Source organism: Coptis chinensis, chromosome 8 (assembly GCF_015680905.1).
Source record: "Coptis chinensis isolate HL-2020 chromosome 8, ASM1568090v1, whole genome shotgun sequence".
NCBI lineage: Eukaryota > Viridiplantae > Streptophyta > Magnoliopsida > Ranunculales > Ranunculaceae > Coptis > Coptis chinensis.
Window position 1 is genome coordinate 43,299,871 of NC_141463.1, and position 17,557 is coordinate 43,317,427.

Below are 17,557 nucleotides of genomic sequence, written 5' to 3' on the forward strand. Positions count from 1 at the left end.
GGTAATGAAAAACTAAAAATATTATGCCTCCAATATTTTGTGGAGGCATTTGACACTAGTCGCTTAAGTCTAAACTCCAAACCACTAGACACTAAACCCCATAAACTAGACCCTAAGCCTAAACCCCTAAACCCTAAACCCTAACCCCTATAAACTAGACCCTAAGCCTAAAGCCTAAACCTTAAGACACTAAACCCTAATCCCTATATCCTAAATTTATAAACATTAAACTCTAAACCAACCCGCTTCATTTAATAGTAGTTAATCAAACCCACAAAATAAATAATCAAATGCATTTTAGATACATTTTAAAATGCGTGGTGTGTATGCATTTTAAAATGTATAATTTATAACGTGGTGCATCCATACTTTTAAAATATATAATTTATAACATGGTGCATCCGGGTGCATTTTGAAATGTATAAGTTTATAACGCCCACATTCGGATGAAAAAACGATAGTGTCAAATTTAACTTTTGGAGCAAATACACGGTACTTTTTGCTAAATTCTATTCAAACCCAAAATCTACTTTTTTGTTCTACTAGTTATCTTATCTAAAAGTAGTTATCTTATTCAATCTTTATTCTGGTAGTTATCTTATCTACAAGTAGTTATTTTGGAAGGGTGAAAAGAGAATAATTTATATTAAAAAAATAACATGTGGCACTTGGTCTCGAGTCAAAAGCTTAGATTCTAAAGATTTTCTATAAAAAAAACACTTATGGCGAATAAAACAATGTAGGGTATTAAAACCCAAAAATTATGGATAGGGCTTTAGAGCAAAGTGTTTAGAAAACCGGACCGGACCGGGTGGTTGAACTGGGGTCCGACCGAACCGTAAATTTTTTCGGTTCATTAAAAACTTGAGTTTATGGTTGACCCTTCTAAACTTAAAACCGTAGTTGAACCGGCGAACCGGTTCAGTTCTAAACCGATCACCCTTATATAATTTCTAAACCGGATCACCCTTTTTATTTTTTTTTTTTAAAAAAAATTGATAATGTGGGGAGTTGAACCTAACACCTAAACAAGATAATCCAAACTCCAAACCAACATACTACTATGTATTTCTTGTATAATAAATTTATTTTGATATATAATACCAATTAATATTGAATTAAAACATGTATTTATTCATTTTATTATTGTAATTATTAAAAAATTTGCTAAATAAACATCAATCGGTCCGACCGAATCGAACCATGGTTGAACCTGGTTGAACCATTTTAACAAAAAATCGGTTCGATCACCGGTTCGGTTTTCAAAACATTGCTTTAGAGTTGTTTTTTTTTAAATGAGACTCTCTAGCCCAATTGCTCGCTTACTTGACGGTTAAGACTTCTTCTAAATAGGCTTGGACTTTGGTCTGGTTAGTTATGTAGTGGACTTTTTACCATACTTTACCTTCGGAACTTTTGGGCTTAGGGTAGCCCAACCCAGAAATGCAAGGTTCAACTGAAAATTATCATGACCTCCTCAATCTCGATCACTTTCTTGGCAGTGCATTCACAACTCATTGTTGCAGCACATTGTAGTATAGTGTTGGTGCTGAAGGAAATTATCAGACGTAGAAGGAAATACTGGTGATGTCAGATGACTATGAATCTGTTTCCAATTGACGCAAGGGATAAATATTTCCATGGAATAAATACTGGTAATAGACATGTCTTGCGAACACATCACCACCTCATATGTTCATTCTTTTTGGTTTATGAAATCTGCACTACCAGAGTATTTGTAAGAGTACTAATCCTTAAAAGGTTTGGGCTCATTCCATCCAATGGCATTAACAAAGTCAATTTGCTTGTATTGTCTCTCCGTTAATATTTTTCCCATGTGCGAAGCCGCCAAGGTAAAAAATTGCTGTTTATCAAAAAGAAAATATATATTTTTCTTCAAAAACAACAAGAGATAATTTCTATATAATCCCACTTTACAAATAGAAAATAAAGTCAATAATAAATCTGCCAAAGCAATTAGATGGGTTTTCTATTTAAAAAAGGATACACGTCTTTGAATATGAATATTGCAAGAGCAATACAAAAAGACTTGAATAATGCTTTAAAGGAAACATTGCTGAAACAAATTAAATTCCTGCAGGTCTTTGTGTATTGACTGTGGACAAGCATCCATAGTGTCTGTCTAACTCATCTTAATCTGTGAACCGAAGCTAACCACGTATAAAACTCCTTGCTCCACAAGTAATGGAGTGGGACTGTGGTATTTACATGATCTTTTCCTCATTAGGGCTGATGCAAACTCGGAGTCATAAAACTACTCCAGAAAATGTGAATTAGTCAGGTGGTAGAATCTGTAAGCAGCACCTCTTCCAAATCTTCTTTAAGTGTAGTTTGATCCACCTCTATAGTCGAGTTGAGTGGGCCTTGGGGCGTTCCAAAAAGAGTAGAAAATATTTGTCTATGACATTCGTCACAAAAACAGAAATAGGAGAAGTGACCCTCACCAGGAAGCTTGTGCACTGTCGCACCGGGTACTAGCCGCCCAACAAACTCTGCGGTTGATGGTGTCACCACTTGATCATCCATCCCCTGTTAAACATAGTTTCATGAAGAGTTAGGATGCATGTTTAAATGCGAAAAGCCCAAATTATTCGATACAATTTCAAGATACATTTATTTTTTTTGTACATCCTATATCGAACAATTGTATCGATATAGGGAATGTCCTAGTTATTCGATACAAGTTCAAGATGCAATTGTTCGATACAACTTCAAGATTTGGATTCTTGACACAAAACAAACAGTGTAAACGGGACATTCCCTATGCAGAGCATGTGGGCATGTGGCTCTCACTAAATGAAGATGGTCAGGACGATCCAGTTAAATGAAGATGAAAATTCATCAAAGCAGATCTATTGTGAGCATTGTATTAGAGATACAGAACTATTAGAAGTGCTCTGTAAATTACAAGTATCAATCCGTGTCAATAAAACAATCCTAATTTGAAGGTAACATCTTCAACAAATTATGAGCACTCTATTTGATCTTAATGAGAATACAAATTCATTTTGTGATGCCCATTTAAAGACAAATATTAAGTTAAAAGAGGAATGCTGAATAATAAGATGTGTTCAAACCTGCCAGATATGTATTGGACCAAGAAATCCTGCCCACTCTAGTTCAGGGTGAGCGTACATTGACTTCAGCCAAGGGATGATGCCTTTCTCCTGGCGCTTCCTTTGAATCTGAATGTTTGCTAAACTGAAACCCCATCTGGATACTTGTAAAACCGCTTCTTCTACAAATGGTCTTATATTCCCTTGACGAAGTGATTCTTCCACGTCTCTCTGCCAAAACTCTTCGAATATAGGCTCCTCTATCAAAGTTTTATCCTGGAAGATCAACAATGAATACAAAGATATTATAATTAATGAAAACTCTTCTCGCAGCAAGAAGTAGCTATGTAATAGAGACGAAAATTCTGCTTTTGCAGCATCGGATAAGAAAATAATCCAGAAACCATTTTTCGGAAAAGGGCTGTGGTATTTTAGCGAGACTACCATTTGTGTTCATTGTTTTCAACTTTAGGTTATTCTTTCTATAGAAACAAAGGCGAAGAAAGTATGAAACTAAAAAGAGCTAGGACACTCTAAATACAAGTTGAAAAAAAAATAAAAAATGCTACAAGCTATGGCCACACCAACCAAATTTTAGATTGCAACACTAGCAGCTCAGACAGCCTCTCATTCGTTGCATTGGGCAGTGAAGTGAAGATAAAAACACACCCTCCGGGATTGAAAAAATCTCATCCATTAAAGTTCCCTGATTCCTTACTGGAATATCTATTCTTCTGTCCGGTCCGAGTCGGGCTACAACATACTACTGTATAATTAGTAATTTTCCAACCCAAACGCAGCACTGAATAAAAAGTGAATGATAGATTCTTCCTCCTGGTTGGAAAGAGAGAATGAGCTAGAAGTATCACAAGAAATGGTGGATTTGGGCGCGTTTTTCCAAGCACACCGTTCGAAAGAAGCAAGTAAAAATACTCAACATAAAAAATTTTCTTCCCCATACCAACAATCGCCTCCCTCTTCAGCCTCTAAAAAAACAGTTACCAGAGACAAGGTGATTTAAAGAATATCCAATCTTTTGAAATCTTGAAGATTCCCACACAATAGATACTAGATCACGTATTAGTAATCAATAACTCCGTTCATTGGGTTATGTTCCGATCAGTATTGGTTTTGGGGTATAGGGAAATAAAAGGCCAATAATGATAGTTCGACGGCCTCATTCTTAATTTCTGGTGATGGTCTCATCAGGGAGATGTGTTAGCTATTGTAATGCGGCTGAATAATTGTATCAAATCAACACATTATCAAAGTAGTGAGTAGAGAAAGTAGATAGATTTAGTAGGTTTGTGTAGAAGTGCTGTTCACAAAATTAGGAATTTCTCATTAAAGAGTTTGCAGTTCTGCTGAGCTGAGTCCAGTAGTATGGCGGAATTAGTAAGATTAGAATTAGTTGCAAATCATATTTGTAGCATTTTTTTTTTATCACATAGACTTATCAATCGATTATTAGTAGAAATGGAATCTTCCATGATAACCAGAGAAGGAAAACATACTTTTTTCCCCAATGACAATGATAACCATTTATCAAGCTGACCATGCTCTCCGGACAGATAGCTTCGGCGGTAGAAGTACTTAAGAAGACTAGGAAACCTCCGAGCTAAGAAGTGCATCAGTTTCCTTTTTTGAGTCCACCTCTCCCAGATTCCATATCTCTCTTCCTTAGTCATGCTTGAATCATATGGATTAACAATTGGAGCAAACATTGCTGCCCCTGAAAGGTTGGGAGCATCGGAATAAGTACAAGCTGTGTATATAATGGGGGAAATAACTGGAAAGATATAGGTTTACTTGTTACTAATTTAATACATCTAATTGATGAAAAGATATGTTATCTGTACCTTAAGCTAATAAAGATCAAGTACCTAAACTAAGTGCTATCTTTAACGTTGGAAACAGATGGATTCAGTACGAGTCGGGACTACTCTTAAGACCACCACACTTTCTAACCATTCAACTGAAGAAAGAAATTACTTCAGCAATTAAGTACTGAAAAAATCCACAAGCAGGAAAGGTCGTTCCTGTTGCATTACCATATCAAATTAAACTAAGTGATGCTTCACATGGCGTACGCTATGTTGACCAAATGGAGCGAAACTCGGTCCCAATGTTGAAGGAATTAACATACAACATTCTGATATAGGTACTTCTCAATACTTTACAGATTACACAAATGTGCCATTCCAACAAAGAACCAACCAGAATTCAGTAATTGGTTATTATGTTTTTCCGTAACCCACCCCCACCCCCTCCTAATAATTCGTAAACCCAGAGAATGGGACAAATAATCAAACTAAGACCTCTTGGAATAACCCCGAAAGCCCTTGCCAGAAGACCACTCTATCCTAGCTTTACTTATTAGGAAAGTATATGACGCCCTCTTATAGTTACAGTCAGTCATTAAGAAACTCGATTCAGCTAGAAATCTAATTGTTTATTTTTGGGACAAATGTAAGAATTTCATTTTCATTCTTCCTGTTATAAGCATAAGAAATCTGCACCTCAAATAGAAAAATCCATTTAGAAAGTCCAAACTATTGCTCATTTCAATGTTAAATATTAAACTTGAGCAGATTCCAAGAACGTGTAAAAGAAGTTGCTCAGGGAAATCTGTACTGCATTAAAGAATCCCTTACAGAAACGGACTCAGAACTTGCTTACAGTACGAAACTACAACTCGTGGTATTGGGTGTTCTTCATGCTTATTACACCAAGGAGGTGGCATCGTTACCGAGTAATTATTTCTACAGTCAGCAAATAAAACACAATCCACGAGCACAAGATCTTGCTTTGGAAAATTGGCTAAAAATCTAATTGTCTATTTTTGGGACAAATGTAAGAATTTAATTTTCATTCTTCCTGTTATAAGTATAAGAAATTTGCATCTCAAATAGAAAAATCCATTTAAAATGTCCAAACTATTGCTCATTTCAATGTTAAATATTAAACTTGAGCAGATTCCAAGAACGTGTAAAAGAAGTTGCTCAGGGAAATCTGTACTGCATTAAAGAATCCCTTACAGAAACGGACTCAGAACTTGCTTACAGTATGAAACTACAACTCGTGGTATTGGGCGTTCTTAATGCTTATTACACCAAGGAGGTGGCATCGTTACCGAGTAATTATTTCTACAGTCAGGGAATAAAACACAATCCATGAGCACAAGATCTTGCTTTCGAAAATTCAGTTTCTTCAAGAAGAAAAAGTTTATTTCCATTCAAATTTCAGTCTTGAGCACTTGGACTCGGTATGCTCTTGAGAGTAACAACTCCACATGTGCCTCGTCTACAATGAATCAGTACCCAACACTAAAGAACCCCTCCCTCTATTGTCTTTACTATACCAACTTCTACAAGCTTCAATAATTTTGAATCATTCCATCTCCATAACAAATTTTTCTCATTTTAAAAATTTTAAAAAGCTTCAAATTGCTCCTGTTTTTTTTTACTATGATCAGTGTGATGCCTTACACTAGCAACGGACTTACGCTGAAAAGACTCATGTTTTAATACTTGATAAAAAAAAAAAAAAAGGAGACTACCTCTATGGCCCTATACTTGATTGATGAAACGACTCTATCCCTATAAAATATTCTGAACAAGTTTGGACCATGTGCGCTGCCTATTAATAGGGTCAGAAGACATGGGGAAAAATAAACAAACAAACATAAAACACTCACCTGCAAGCTTATCAGGTATATAGCTCAGTGCAGCCCAAGCATGCACGCCTCCACCAGAGTACCCGACCACCCAGAACTTGTCATTTACACCAAGGGCGTCTGCCAGATGCAACATATCCAGGGCTGACGTGTTAAGGTTTCTATTGGGATGAGGGTCACTCTCGCCAAATCCAGGAAGATCATATGTTATCAAGCGAACACCAAAATCCTGCAGCAAGGACTCTTTGATTCCAGGTATCCCTGTTTCAATAACAAATAAATGTGACACATTATTAAAAAACCTGTTTTTACCTTTTACTGATTTTCAATCCACAGTTATCAATAGTAGAAGTCTTACCTGCAAGTCTCGAGGAAAGAAAAGAATGTGGAGAAAGCAAGGAAAATCTAGCTGTTTCAGCTGATACACCTCGTTCATGGTATGCCATTTGCCTTCCATCGGGAAGCTGGACAAGGGTAGCACTAGGAGGATGTATATGCATTTTCTTTGGCGACAGCGGTGGACTTCGTGGTTCAGTATTTACACTTAACACTGCACATCCTTACTTGAGTTAAGAATGTCAAATACATAAAGGAAAATAAGAACTATTAAAAAGAATAAAGTTGAATATAATAAGAAAGCAAAGAAGATATATGTGCAGCAGTTATGCTATAAGATTATCATATTGCAAGGATAGTAGGATGATCCCGAAGTCCAGGTCAACAAGAATGAGAAAACAAATCATGAGCCTCTGAACCCAGAAAACTGATATACTTGCGCCTTGTCAAGAACAAGTGAATTATTCTAGCTTCAACTTAACTACCCAAGTTTTCAACATACAGGAAAAAGGCAGCCTATGTAAAAGTTTAAGCTGCAAATCTGGGTACTATCTTAGGCTATGTTGTCTAAGGCAGCTCCAAGGCGCCCAGACACTAAAGCAGTAAAGGCGTCACACCTAGGCATTTGTTGACAAACCAAACGTCTGGTCCCTAACAACATAGATCGTAAGCACCAAATGTAATGTCATAATATATCTTAGTGTTGATTATAAAATCCCCTTTTTTATTTCTCTTCCTCAGTGTCCAGCAGCAAATAATTTCCAGAGGTTTTCTATAGATGCACACGTGATTCAAACTAACGTGTAAAATTCAACTGACTAGTGAGGAACACGTGATGACTTTGTTAAAAAAGATGAAAAATCAAGGTACAATAAAACTCAATATAAATTACAGAGGACTCATATCCTAATAACGACATACAGAACTGCAAGGAGTTTCTAATCAAATCCTTTAACAAAACATATCAAAGAAAAACTACGTCTGCTGACTAAACTACCATGTTTCAAATCTATGTCTCTAACAACAATTCCCACACAAACTTTACCAAACCAAAACTGAACATATCTTATTTACTAACAACACAATTAACAATTCAATAACAAAGCAATAAAACAAGTCAAGAAATAATAAAATGGTTCCGAAATATACCAGCAACAGCGACAATGAAAACGAAAAACACAACAGGCCAAGCAAGAACAGGATCTCGATCTTCCGGTAAAAACTCATTCATAAATCTCAATCTCCCATACACTTTCCCTAAAGGCTCCCCAAATTTCTTAACAACATAACAATCTTTTATATCTTCCCCAAAACTCTGCTTCACTACATCCTTAACACCTTTCCCTAATTCTAATATCATTTCACCCGAAGCTTTCAAGAATCCTTTCACCTGATCCTTAAAACTCTCTTCCATTATTGCCACGTCATCATTCAGTTTCGTAGATTCCATTGATATTCCATCCGATATTTCCGGATTAGGATATTGAATTCCAGTTGTTTCTACTAGACTAGCTAGTTCCTCTTCCCATGTCCTAAGTTTCATTCCGTTGTCTGTAGACATCATTTTTTTTCTCACAATATAATTCACAAATGTGTATTTATATATATTTATGTGTTCATACTTTCTTATGTATCTGATAGCGTGATTTTGAAGGCATTGAAAGAAATAAAGTTGTAAGTATTAGTCTCATTTTTTAGAAGACTGATGGTTGAAATGATGAGTGAGGGGAGTGTGAGAGAGAGTTACGGTGGGGATAGTGCCACGTGGAGAAAAGCTGACTAAGAGTGGATTAATTTAAGTGTCGGTTATTGGTTATATGTCGTGGGGATTAATGGAAAAGTTAAGGAGAGTAAACGGACGTGACCTGGAAAAGTGGGAGTGGGTAAACTGATGTTGATGCGAAGATTGGTTTCAGTGTGCAACTTGTGGTCTCACTTTTATACACCTTTCATTAGTTCTAATTATGACATCAATTAAACTGAAAATTAGAATGAAATATGACATCGATTACTAATGGTTTATTTAGATAGTAGTCATATATATATATATATATATATATATTAGTAAACGGGCACGTGCGTTGCACGTGCTAGGAAAGAAAATTAGGATAAAAAAAATCAAAGGAATGAACGCAAATGAATTAGAATAGTAACATATTACATTTGTTTGAATGGATATATTATGTAATATGTTTTAGATTAATAAAAGTCGAAGCCTGACAAAAAACTTCAATAAGAAAATAACACTTCAATACGTTAGTTGTGTTCTTTGTCCGATTCGATTTTTGTTGCTGTGCTATGGTGTGAATAAATATACTCGAAAAGGTATTTAATCGCCTGTAATTTAGTCAATATTAGTGCATATGCTACATACTAATTTACCCAAAAAATAGTTATTATGTTGATGAAGTTAACCTTTGTGTTGGTGGTTGTGTAATTATCTTGTTGAGCATTTATATGTGATTGAAGAACATTAGGAAAAATACATTAGACACTGTTAATATTTGTTCTATATATAGATCTATTAATGCGGATATAATATGTGGATTGAATTGAATATTGAGAAACAATTAGAAAAAATGCATTGGGCACTGTTAATATTTGTTCTATACATTAGACCTTAAGCAGTTTCTCAACCACATTTGAGGAGGAGCAGCTGTGGTTTATCAGTAAGCTAGGGATAATACCAACTTGAATGTAGAAAGAAGGGACTTTTGTAGAAATAAGGGTTTTTTATTATTAAACTGACCAAGACCAATTTTTCCAAAGGGCCAGTAAATTGGATGAAGATCAAATTTTGAGTATAGAAAGTAATATCTATTAGAGGATTTTAGAAGGTACATATGGCATAACACTAATTTCCTGAAGTAATTGACTTTGTGATGCTATTTGAGATGCCTGCATGTACAGAGTGGGTCGAGAAAATGAACACGTGAACAAAAAACCATGGCTAAAAACAATTCTACAATAAGTGCGTTTGTGATTTTAACTTCAGTCAAAGTCGAAACAAAGAAAGGAAATCAAAATGAAAAAGTCAAATCATTGAGGTAAGCGGTAACGAAATTCGACGCTAACTATGTGAAAATTTAGCAAAAATTGTTGGAAGATTCAACCCCAAAAAATCGAGAATATTTTAGAGAATGAGTGTCAAGTGTTAAAAGAATGTTGAAGCCATAGAGAAATTACTCAACGATGGTAGCTCGCAGTTCAATGAAGAAAATGAGCGTCAGCGCTAAATTACCAACATGCGTAAACGATTTGATTAAAGTCATCTCTATATGTATTCATGTATTCATGAAGTCCCAGTATCATACATCAACAATGACGACAACAATATAGTCTTGTATAGAGTTTAATTCCTAATTCCCAATGTATTAGATGCCAATTAGAGCAGCAAAGTAGATGACGCAAAGAATGCTATCAGAGCATTAACAATGATCATCGAACACCCCGACCAGCAAGCCTCTGCTGCACTATCATCTGGAATGGTTTGAGAAAAATACGGTGGCTTGCTATATGCCTCGGTAACATCTCTGTAACGACCTTTCCTATCATTGCCTCTGCCAACAGCCAATTACATAGCCTTCTATGGAACCTCAATTTGTCAATGCACTGTAGTAAAGAGGAATTACTTACAACATTCTCTTATATATGTTGAAGAGAAAATAGAATCCTAAACGCGGACTTAAGCTTACAAACATGGAACACTGTCGAACTGTGTCAAAACCACCGATTACACTATAAAAGCTCGAGTTTGTAGAGAATGCGAAACTATATGAATATCAAAAGAAGGCCCGAGGGTAGAACATGGGTAGGGCACACCTAGAAGCTGGGGATAAGCTACTAACTTTCCTTTTACTCACTGTACAAATAAGCAGAGCTTTCAGTCTTCCTTCCAGTTTTTGCTAGAAAAGTATAATACCATTCAACTAACTGCCTCGGGTACCTCCTTCTTTCTTTGTCATGGAAGTCAACTCCATAAAGACCGAAATGAGAAGTGTAACCACCCGTTACTTCAAAAACATCAAGAAAGGACCACACAAAGTATCCCTTGAGGTTGGATCCATTCCTGCAATAAAAATTGAGCAATTAGAGAGTGAAGGTCCTAGATTATGTCTTTAGTACATGTTTTTTATTGACTGAATAGATTTCTAAGAGAAATTTTATTTTATTTACACTCTTTGTATAAAATGGTAATAACGCAACAATTTACCAAATAAATATGCTAAGCTATAAGCCTATAAGGATTTCTGGGAATTTACTATAGCACTGCCTAAGCACATATGCACCAAAATTTGGTTTGGTTTGATTAGTTAACAATTAAAACGTGTGTATAACTTCATGTTTCAGACTTTCGGCAGTCTACCAAGGTACCAAATTGTTATGCTTCGAAAAAGGGTAGTACTGGATAATGCTTCAGTATTGTCCATGCTTCCAAGCTCTCTAACATCCATAAAACAGAAACTAAAGCAAAAATCTTTTAAAGGAAGTGAGTAGGTGAGTAGCAAAACACAATTTATACCTTATGGATAGAAGCAAATTTTTTATATACATCTGTAAAAATTTAATTCTTGCAGTGTCATTGCGGGCTGCTGGATTAGATGAGTCATCGCTAGTCATTGGAAGTCCTGCAATATTAAATGGTGTAACATCTGAAAACTCAATCTCGATCCCCATAGCGTATTAGTGTTATTAAGCTGAAGCAAAAAAAATCAAGGTTCAAAAGTTGTGGGGGAAGTTTAATGGTATTACCATTCTCATGGATTATAGCTGTAGGATTTTTGTAATTTAGTTTTACATAGTCCAGCAATCTTTGTAGTCCCCATCCTACAATTATTCCATCAGCTTTCAGCTTGGCAGGATCCTAGTCATGAGATCATATACAAACTTTTGAGTTAGGATGAACATATGTTTAGAGAACCAAAATCCAATAGATGGCAAGTAAGCAGTTCATTCATTATCTTACTCTAAATAAAAGCCCATTTGAAGTGCAGCATAACCATGAATGACAACATCCATCGAATGAATACATGGGTAACATAATTGAAGTTTAAGGTTACAATTATACGTTAGATAATTATCATATGTTAAGCCTTCTTCACGAGAGAGTTAAATGTTGGAGTTCAAACACGTGTAACCTGTTGCTTATACACTTACTATTCCCCCAGGTTTGAGAATGTCATTTGGTGGGAAAGTAACCTCTTCTCATCACTCTCATCAGTCTCTAGACCATCATCCTCTTCTTCATAATCAATCTCAGTGACGCTTTCCTTTCCATTGAGCTTGTGTGATTATGAAAATCGTACTTGGGAATACTCACCCCCGATAGGAGGATTGTCAAACTTGATCTGTTGCATTTCTGATTCTATTAACGCTTACATTCGTGCTCTCGCTCTGTCTCTTGGATAAGTGCAGTAGAGTAAGGAGTAGATGAAGAAATATATAGTCATTGGAATTGCTATTGCTGTGTAAAAAGCTTTGGCAAGTGATGCAGCATTCTCCCTATCTGTTTCAATCTCAACAGTTTGGCTAGACCCTCACCCTAAATATAGTTCATTCATCCCATGTCATAAGGCTAATACGATACCAAATCATATTTCTTCACCCTAAATCCATCTGGCAAGGTAGCATCTCCAAAGCAATATATTGCATTCTGCATATAACCAAGACCAGAGGCAATATTTTAATAATTAGCACATGTAAACACAAATAGCTTGGGAATAATAAAAGTGTAAGCATAAGACTTCTTTGGAGTATCTTCCGGAACTGTTAAAGCCGGCTCGGTGACTGGAAGAACTTCATCTTGACTTGAATGAACAGGGCCCTCCACAGCCTCAACTTCTATAGTGGATACTTCACCATTGTCTGATAGCTCATGAACCACCTCTCTATTTCTATATGACATCTCCACTTCTGGAGTTGTATTCTCGGGCATGGGATGCTCAGGAATATGAGAGGGCTCTGCAACAAAAATAGCCAAGAATAAACACAAATGGTACCAAGCCACCTTTGGAATATAAAAGAAATGAAAAGAAGATGAAGGCAACCTGGATTTGGGGTAATAGGAGTTGATGTGACGTTTTCAATGACGCCATTAACTGCAATGGCAATTGCATCGGACTCCACCGTTTCATACTCATCCACATACCTAAAAATATCATTAAGACCAAAGTAGCCTTTGTCTTGTGGGGCCAGGAAAAATGATAGAGTAAACTTCCTTTTCACATTATCCTTCACAATAAGCCATCCAGTTACTTGAACAACCACTCCACCCTTGTAAGAGTCCTGAGCATCAATTGTTTTCATCTCTGCCTTACATTCCTTGTAGTCCATGGAGAGAATGACCACATTAATATCCTGCTCCAAGTTAAATAAAACGCTATTATTTCCAGATCTTTCTGAACTGTAAGAATTCAGTGACATTTAAAAATCATGATTTTCGTCCTGAAACCTTCGTTCCATGGGTTTATGATAAATAGATAAAAAAAAGAGGTAGGGCACTCAGCTATCTAGATCATATTTTACCACCACCAACATCAATACAATAATACGACTTATCTAGACTATTTTGAGTTTTAGAACATTAAAAGAAAGAAAGCCAACATCTACTTTGTGTAATTCTATAAATAGATATTTTGGTTTATTTAATTATGTAATTTGAAAAACATTATAGACCAGTTATTTTCCTTCCAAATTACATATGACATACGTGAAACATGCTGATGAGAATTGAAGATATTTTTCGATGATAGGTACTAAAATCAAAATACTGTGACAGATTTAGATTCAAACAACTTACATTAATTGTTTTGACAGAAGCCATCTTTCCATCGGGTCCCGACCTGCTTGGTAGACTTGAATCTTGATAGAATCTATAAACCAGGTCTGGGGATATTTTTCTTATTTTGCTTGGAATCTCAGAGTGTTCAAAAGCTCCATTTCCACCGAGGAACTTCTCTTCTTCTGGCGGTTCAACTGCTATTGGAGTCCATTCTCTTTCATCCGCTGTTTTCCAAAGAGATGCAGGGAATGTTAGAGAAATCAATCAATGCACTTCAATATAGCTTATTAGCAAAATACAAATGTACCGCTATTCTATTTTCAAGCCCGGTTTCTGGGTCCTTGCAGTGGTTAATAGGAGTTAACATCATATCCTATCTAAACTGAAAGCAAGTCAAAACTATGCTAAATAGCTGCTGAAATCAGTAGACTTCAACAATGAGTAAGCTACCCTTGGAGCTTAATCGGGCTGTCCTGCGACGAACCCTCTCTCTGCACAAAAGAAAATTGCAAGAAATGTGTTCCATATTAAACATTTACTTTCAAACTTGCATATCAAATGACATCGACATCACCTAGTTTTTTCATCCTCCTTTATGTGGGCTTCACATCGACAAACCATGGTTGCACGTAAGATTTGGAAACTAAGTGGAAACTAAAGAATATTAAACATAAAGAAAAACCTAAAAGTTAAAACTAATTGTCTATAACTGCTGATGATCGTTGTTCTCCACTTGCTTTTGTTAATAATATGGATCGATTAGTAATGGACAACGCATAGCACGTTCGTGAAGCATGATTCATTTGGAACTGAAAGGAATGACTACGATAGGGAACTTGAGTTATTAATGAGGTTTTCCTTTCCCTATTTGGGTATTTTGGTTAGTGCGGACCTAGTGAATTGGTTTAGAGACCCAAATCAACTTTCGAGAAAAATCACACAGAAGCATTATAGAGCATACAATTATGAAACTTAATATATATGTAGTCTATTAGAAAGACATACTTACAGATCACTCAAGCTAGTCAATGAAGAAATGCCTGCAGGTAGAGGCCCCTCAAGAGAGCTTACTTGTATATGGTATATGCCTGGAACATACAGAGCCAAATATCAATCAGTAAAGTGTAAGTCACTAGTCACTATCTCATGGGGCAATAAGCAATGCAATCAGTGCACCCCTGCAAGTTGAGTTGGATGCTACCATTGGTTAACTAAGTGAGTCAGTCTTGCCAAAAATGTAGTGTTTTTTTCTTATTCAAGTGAAGAGACTCACTAACCAGCATTCATAATCATAACAAATACAACCTAAGTCAAAATTAATAAAGTTGTGGGGTTTTCATGTTAAAACAAATTATGAAACTGAATATATATGTAGTCTAAAGGAAAAACACAAACGAATACATAAAAAAATATCAAAATTAAATAAAATCGTATACCTCAATCGAGGTAATGAGCAACGTCTCGTCTTGCCTCTAGAAACACTTTTGTTTTATGAGCCACATCTCTTCTTATCCAATCAACATGTAATTACTCTAAGTCCCTGGAGTTAGACAGAGATGCATATGTATAAGAAAAAGGAAAGAATGATACGTAAATGTAACTAAACACATAGAACTAATGAAAAAAGTAAACGAAAGAAAAAGTAATATGGTGTGTGTTTGTATTAGAGCTAAAAAAATTGTGTTTGTGATTACTTGTAATAACAAACCAAAAAAAAACAATGATGAATATGTACTTCTACGCACGTGATTGCAAATCTAGTATTGAGTAAAATCAGGTAACAAAGTTAACCAAAAGAAAACAGTATCCTCATTGTTACAATGTTGCAAAAAAATGCCAATGTCATCTGCACATTACTAATTTGAAAAGCAATTGACATAGCCTCACATAAACAGAAAATCAAAATTGTTGGTGGTGCTGTGAGAGGCTAGTGAGGACTAATCACATTAAGTCTGTTGAGATGTTCAATGCGATGAAGATTTCTGTGAAGGATGTCAATTCGTTGCCTGATCTTGTGAAGAGCCTGAGAAGAACACTGATGTGGTGTCGCGGTTTGTGACAATGATTTGCACCATGGTCACGTTATCGAGTATCATTTTCTTGGTCGTTTTGCTGCGACAAATGTGTCATCAAAAGTGTATAGAAGAAGGATCATAGTTTAGGCAAGGTCACCAAGTCTGTGTTCTACTTCTACCTTAAGTTGTTGTCTGCAGATTGTTCCCCTCATCTTTTTGTAGTTTGGTCTAGGAATTAACTCGATTCGACTTGGGAGAACAAATGGTAAGAGCAATTGGTGGGTGTGCAGGAATTTCGCCACGAATGTTAGATTTGAAGGTAGTCCAATTAATTCTCCAAACCATATAAGCTGAGTGAAGTGAAGCAAAACGAAACATAAATCCCTTGTCTCTGAGAACTATAGTTGCATAAAGGAGCAGACAACAATTAGAAATACCAATTTTGTTTTTCACAATATCTAACCGCATGCAATATCTTAGATAGACTATTGCTTAACAAACATGTCATTCTAACCCACTACCTCAATCTGATTCATGTCATTGCTTAACAAAAGAGAAAAAGATGGAAAACCTATTATTTCTTTGAAAATAACCACGAGCAAACGATCACTAGTTCATGAATCCTAAAAAAAAATTATATATCACCCACTAAATGTTAGGTGGGATGTACAATTGTCTTAGAAATGACAATAGTTCATCCATGACTCCTGATTTAAATATTGAGGTTACTATGAATTAAAAAATAACATGGATATGCAAATAAGCAAAATCAACTACCAGGAATAGAAATTGAGAAAAAGTAGAAAGTGTACCTATCTGAGAAATGAGTGAATGTCGTAGTTGCATGGCAATGAACAACTTTAAGCAACAACTGGGTGAGGATCAAATACACACTCAAATTATAGTGCCGACTCCTTTTTTATCCTAGAAAAGGTTGATCTCCTGGGAACATAAAACATCACAACAAAGTTTTAATGGTTAAATCTAGTATCCGCATTATATATAAGATAATGTAGAAAAATACATTACACATTGTAAAGGATCATGTCTATCCATTTCATATTTAATTACGAAAATAATAGAAGTTATAGGATTGTGAATACAAACGACGAAAAGTTTCCGATTCACTAAACAAAAACTTTCACTATACGATAGTGATTAAAATGAACTGTAATATAATTGCCTAGAACTCGAATGCCTGGTGAGAACATATAGATATATAAGTGAAAAAAGCGGCAGTAAAATGCGGAAATTTTTCATATAGTTTTCATAAAGTGAAAAAGGCAGCAGTAAACAATATCATATAGTTAATAGAGAAATGCGGAAGTAAAGTGTTCCTAGGCATTTTGTCAAACAACATAGGGAAAACGAAAGTGTTAAAGAAAAAGAAGAAGAATTTTAAAGAAAAAGAAGAAGAAAATAGAAGAAGGGTGCACCTGAAGAAACCGTTTGCTAATTTGCTCGATTGTTGGGAAGAAACCGTCTTAAAACTGATGATAAATTAAGGAATGACAATTTGAAATGAAGTGTCGCACTATTTGCAAATGAAGCAGCGAGGTGAAAATAGAAAATAATTCATTTTTGGATTGTCTCTTTTGAGTTTACCTTTTTCCTGATTTTTACCACAACAGCTGTAGTCTGTAAACCTGATGAAGCGAGTGAGTAAGTTTAA

General features: G+C 35.6%; 2 protein-coding genes across 3 annotated transcripts; both read right to left on the reverse strand.

Moving 5' to 3' along the window:
* Positions 1-1,867: 1,867 nt before the first annotated feature.
* On the reverse strand, positions 1,868-8,804 carry LOC147481540 (uncharacterized). 2 transcript variants are annotated; one of them, XM_086577288.1, is made up of 6 exons: positions 8,239-8,804; positions 7,112-7,303; positions 6,775-7,014; positions 4,592-4,809; positions 3,099-3,353; positions 1,868-2,550 (listed from the first exon to the last, which is right to left on the reverse strand). In XM_086577288.1, the coding sequence occupies exons 1-6, from the start codon at positions 8,651-8,653 to the stop codon at positions 2,299-2,301; spliced, it is 1,572 nt and encodes a 523-aa protein (XP_086433414.1). In that variant the 5' UTR covers positions 8,654-8,804; the 3' UTR covers positions 1,868-2,298. The 2 variants fall into 2 exon arrangements, with proteins under 2 accessions (XP_086433414.1, XP_086433413.1); XM_086577287.1 differs by having other exon boundaries at positions 7,112-7,312; positions 8,239-8,795.
* Positions 8,805-11,607: 2,803 nt separating this feature from the next.
* Positions 11,608-16,874, reverse strand: LOC147481541 (nuclear transport factor 2-like). The gene is made up of 9 exons (XM_086577911.1): positions 16,698-16,874; positions 15,307-15,410; positions 14,880-14,958; positions 13,889-14,094; positions 13,137-13,446; positions 12,834-13,050; positions 12,056-12,742; positions 11,842-11,953; positions 11,608-11,717 (listed from the first exon to the last, which is right to left on the reverse strand). The coding sequence occupies exons 4-7, from the start codon at positions 13,910-13,912 to the stop codon at positions 12,691-12,693; spliced, it is 603 nt and encodes a 200-aa protein (XP_086434037.1). The 5' UTR covers positions 13,913-14,094; positions 14,880-14,958; positions 15,307-15,410; positions 16,698-16,874; the 3' UTR covers positions 11,608-11,717; positions 11,842-11,953; positions 12,056-12,690.
* Between the last annotated feature and the right edge of the window lie 683 nt (positions 16,875-17,557).

Coding starts and splice junctions, on each gene's coding strand:
- LOC147481540 (XM_086577287.1), bottom strand. CDS start 8,653: ATGATGTCTACAGACAACGGAATGAAACTTAGGACATGGGAAGAGGAA. Junction 7,313..8,238: donor TTTCATTGTCGCTGTTGCTG/GTATATTTCGGA, acceptor AACTCAAGTAAG/GATGTGCAGTGTTAAGTGTA. Junction 7,015..7,111: donor TCTTTCCTCGAGACTTGCAG/GTAAGACTTCTA, acceptor TTATTGAAACAG/GGATACCTGGAATCAAAGAG.
- LOC147481541 (XM_086577911.1), bottom strand. CDS start 13,912: ATGGCTTCTGTCAAAACAATTAAT. Junction 13,447..13,888: donor CTTCTGTCAAAACAATTAAT/GTAAGTTGTTTG, acceptor AACTTGGAGCAG/GATATTAATGTGGTCATTCT. Junction 12,743..12,833: donor CCGGAAGATACTCCAAAGAA/GTCTTATGCTTA, acceptor GGTTATATGCAG/AATGCAATATATTGCTTTGG.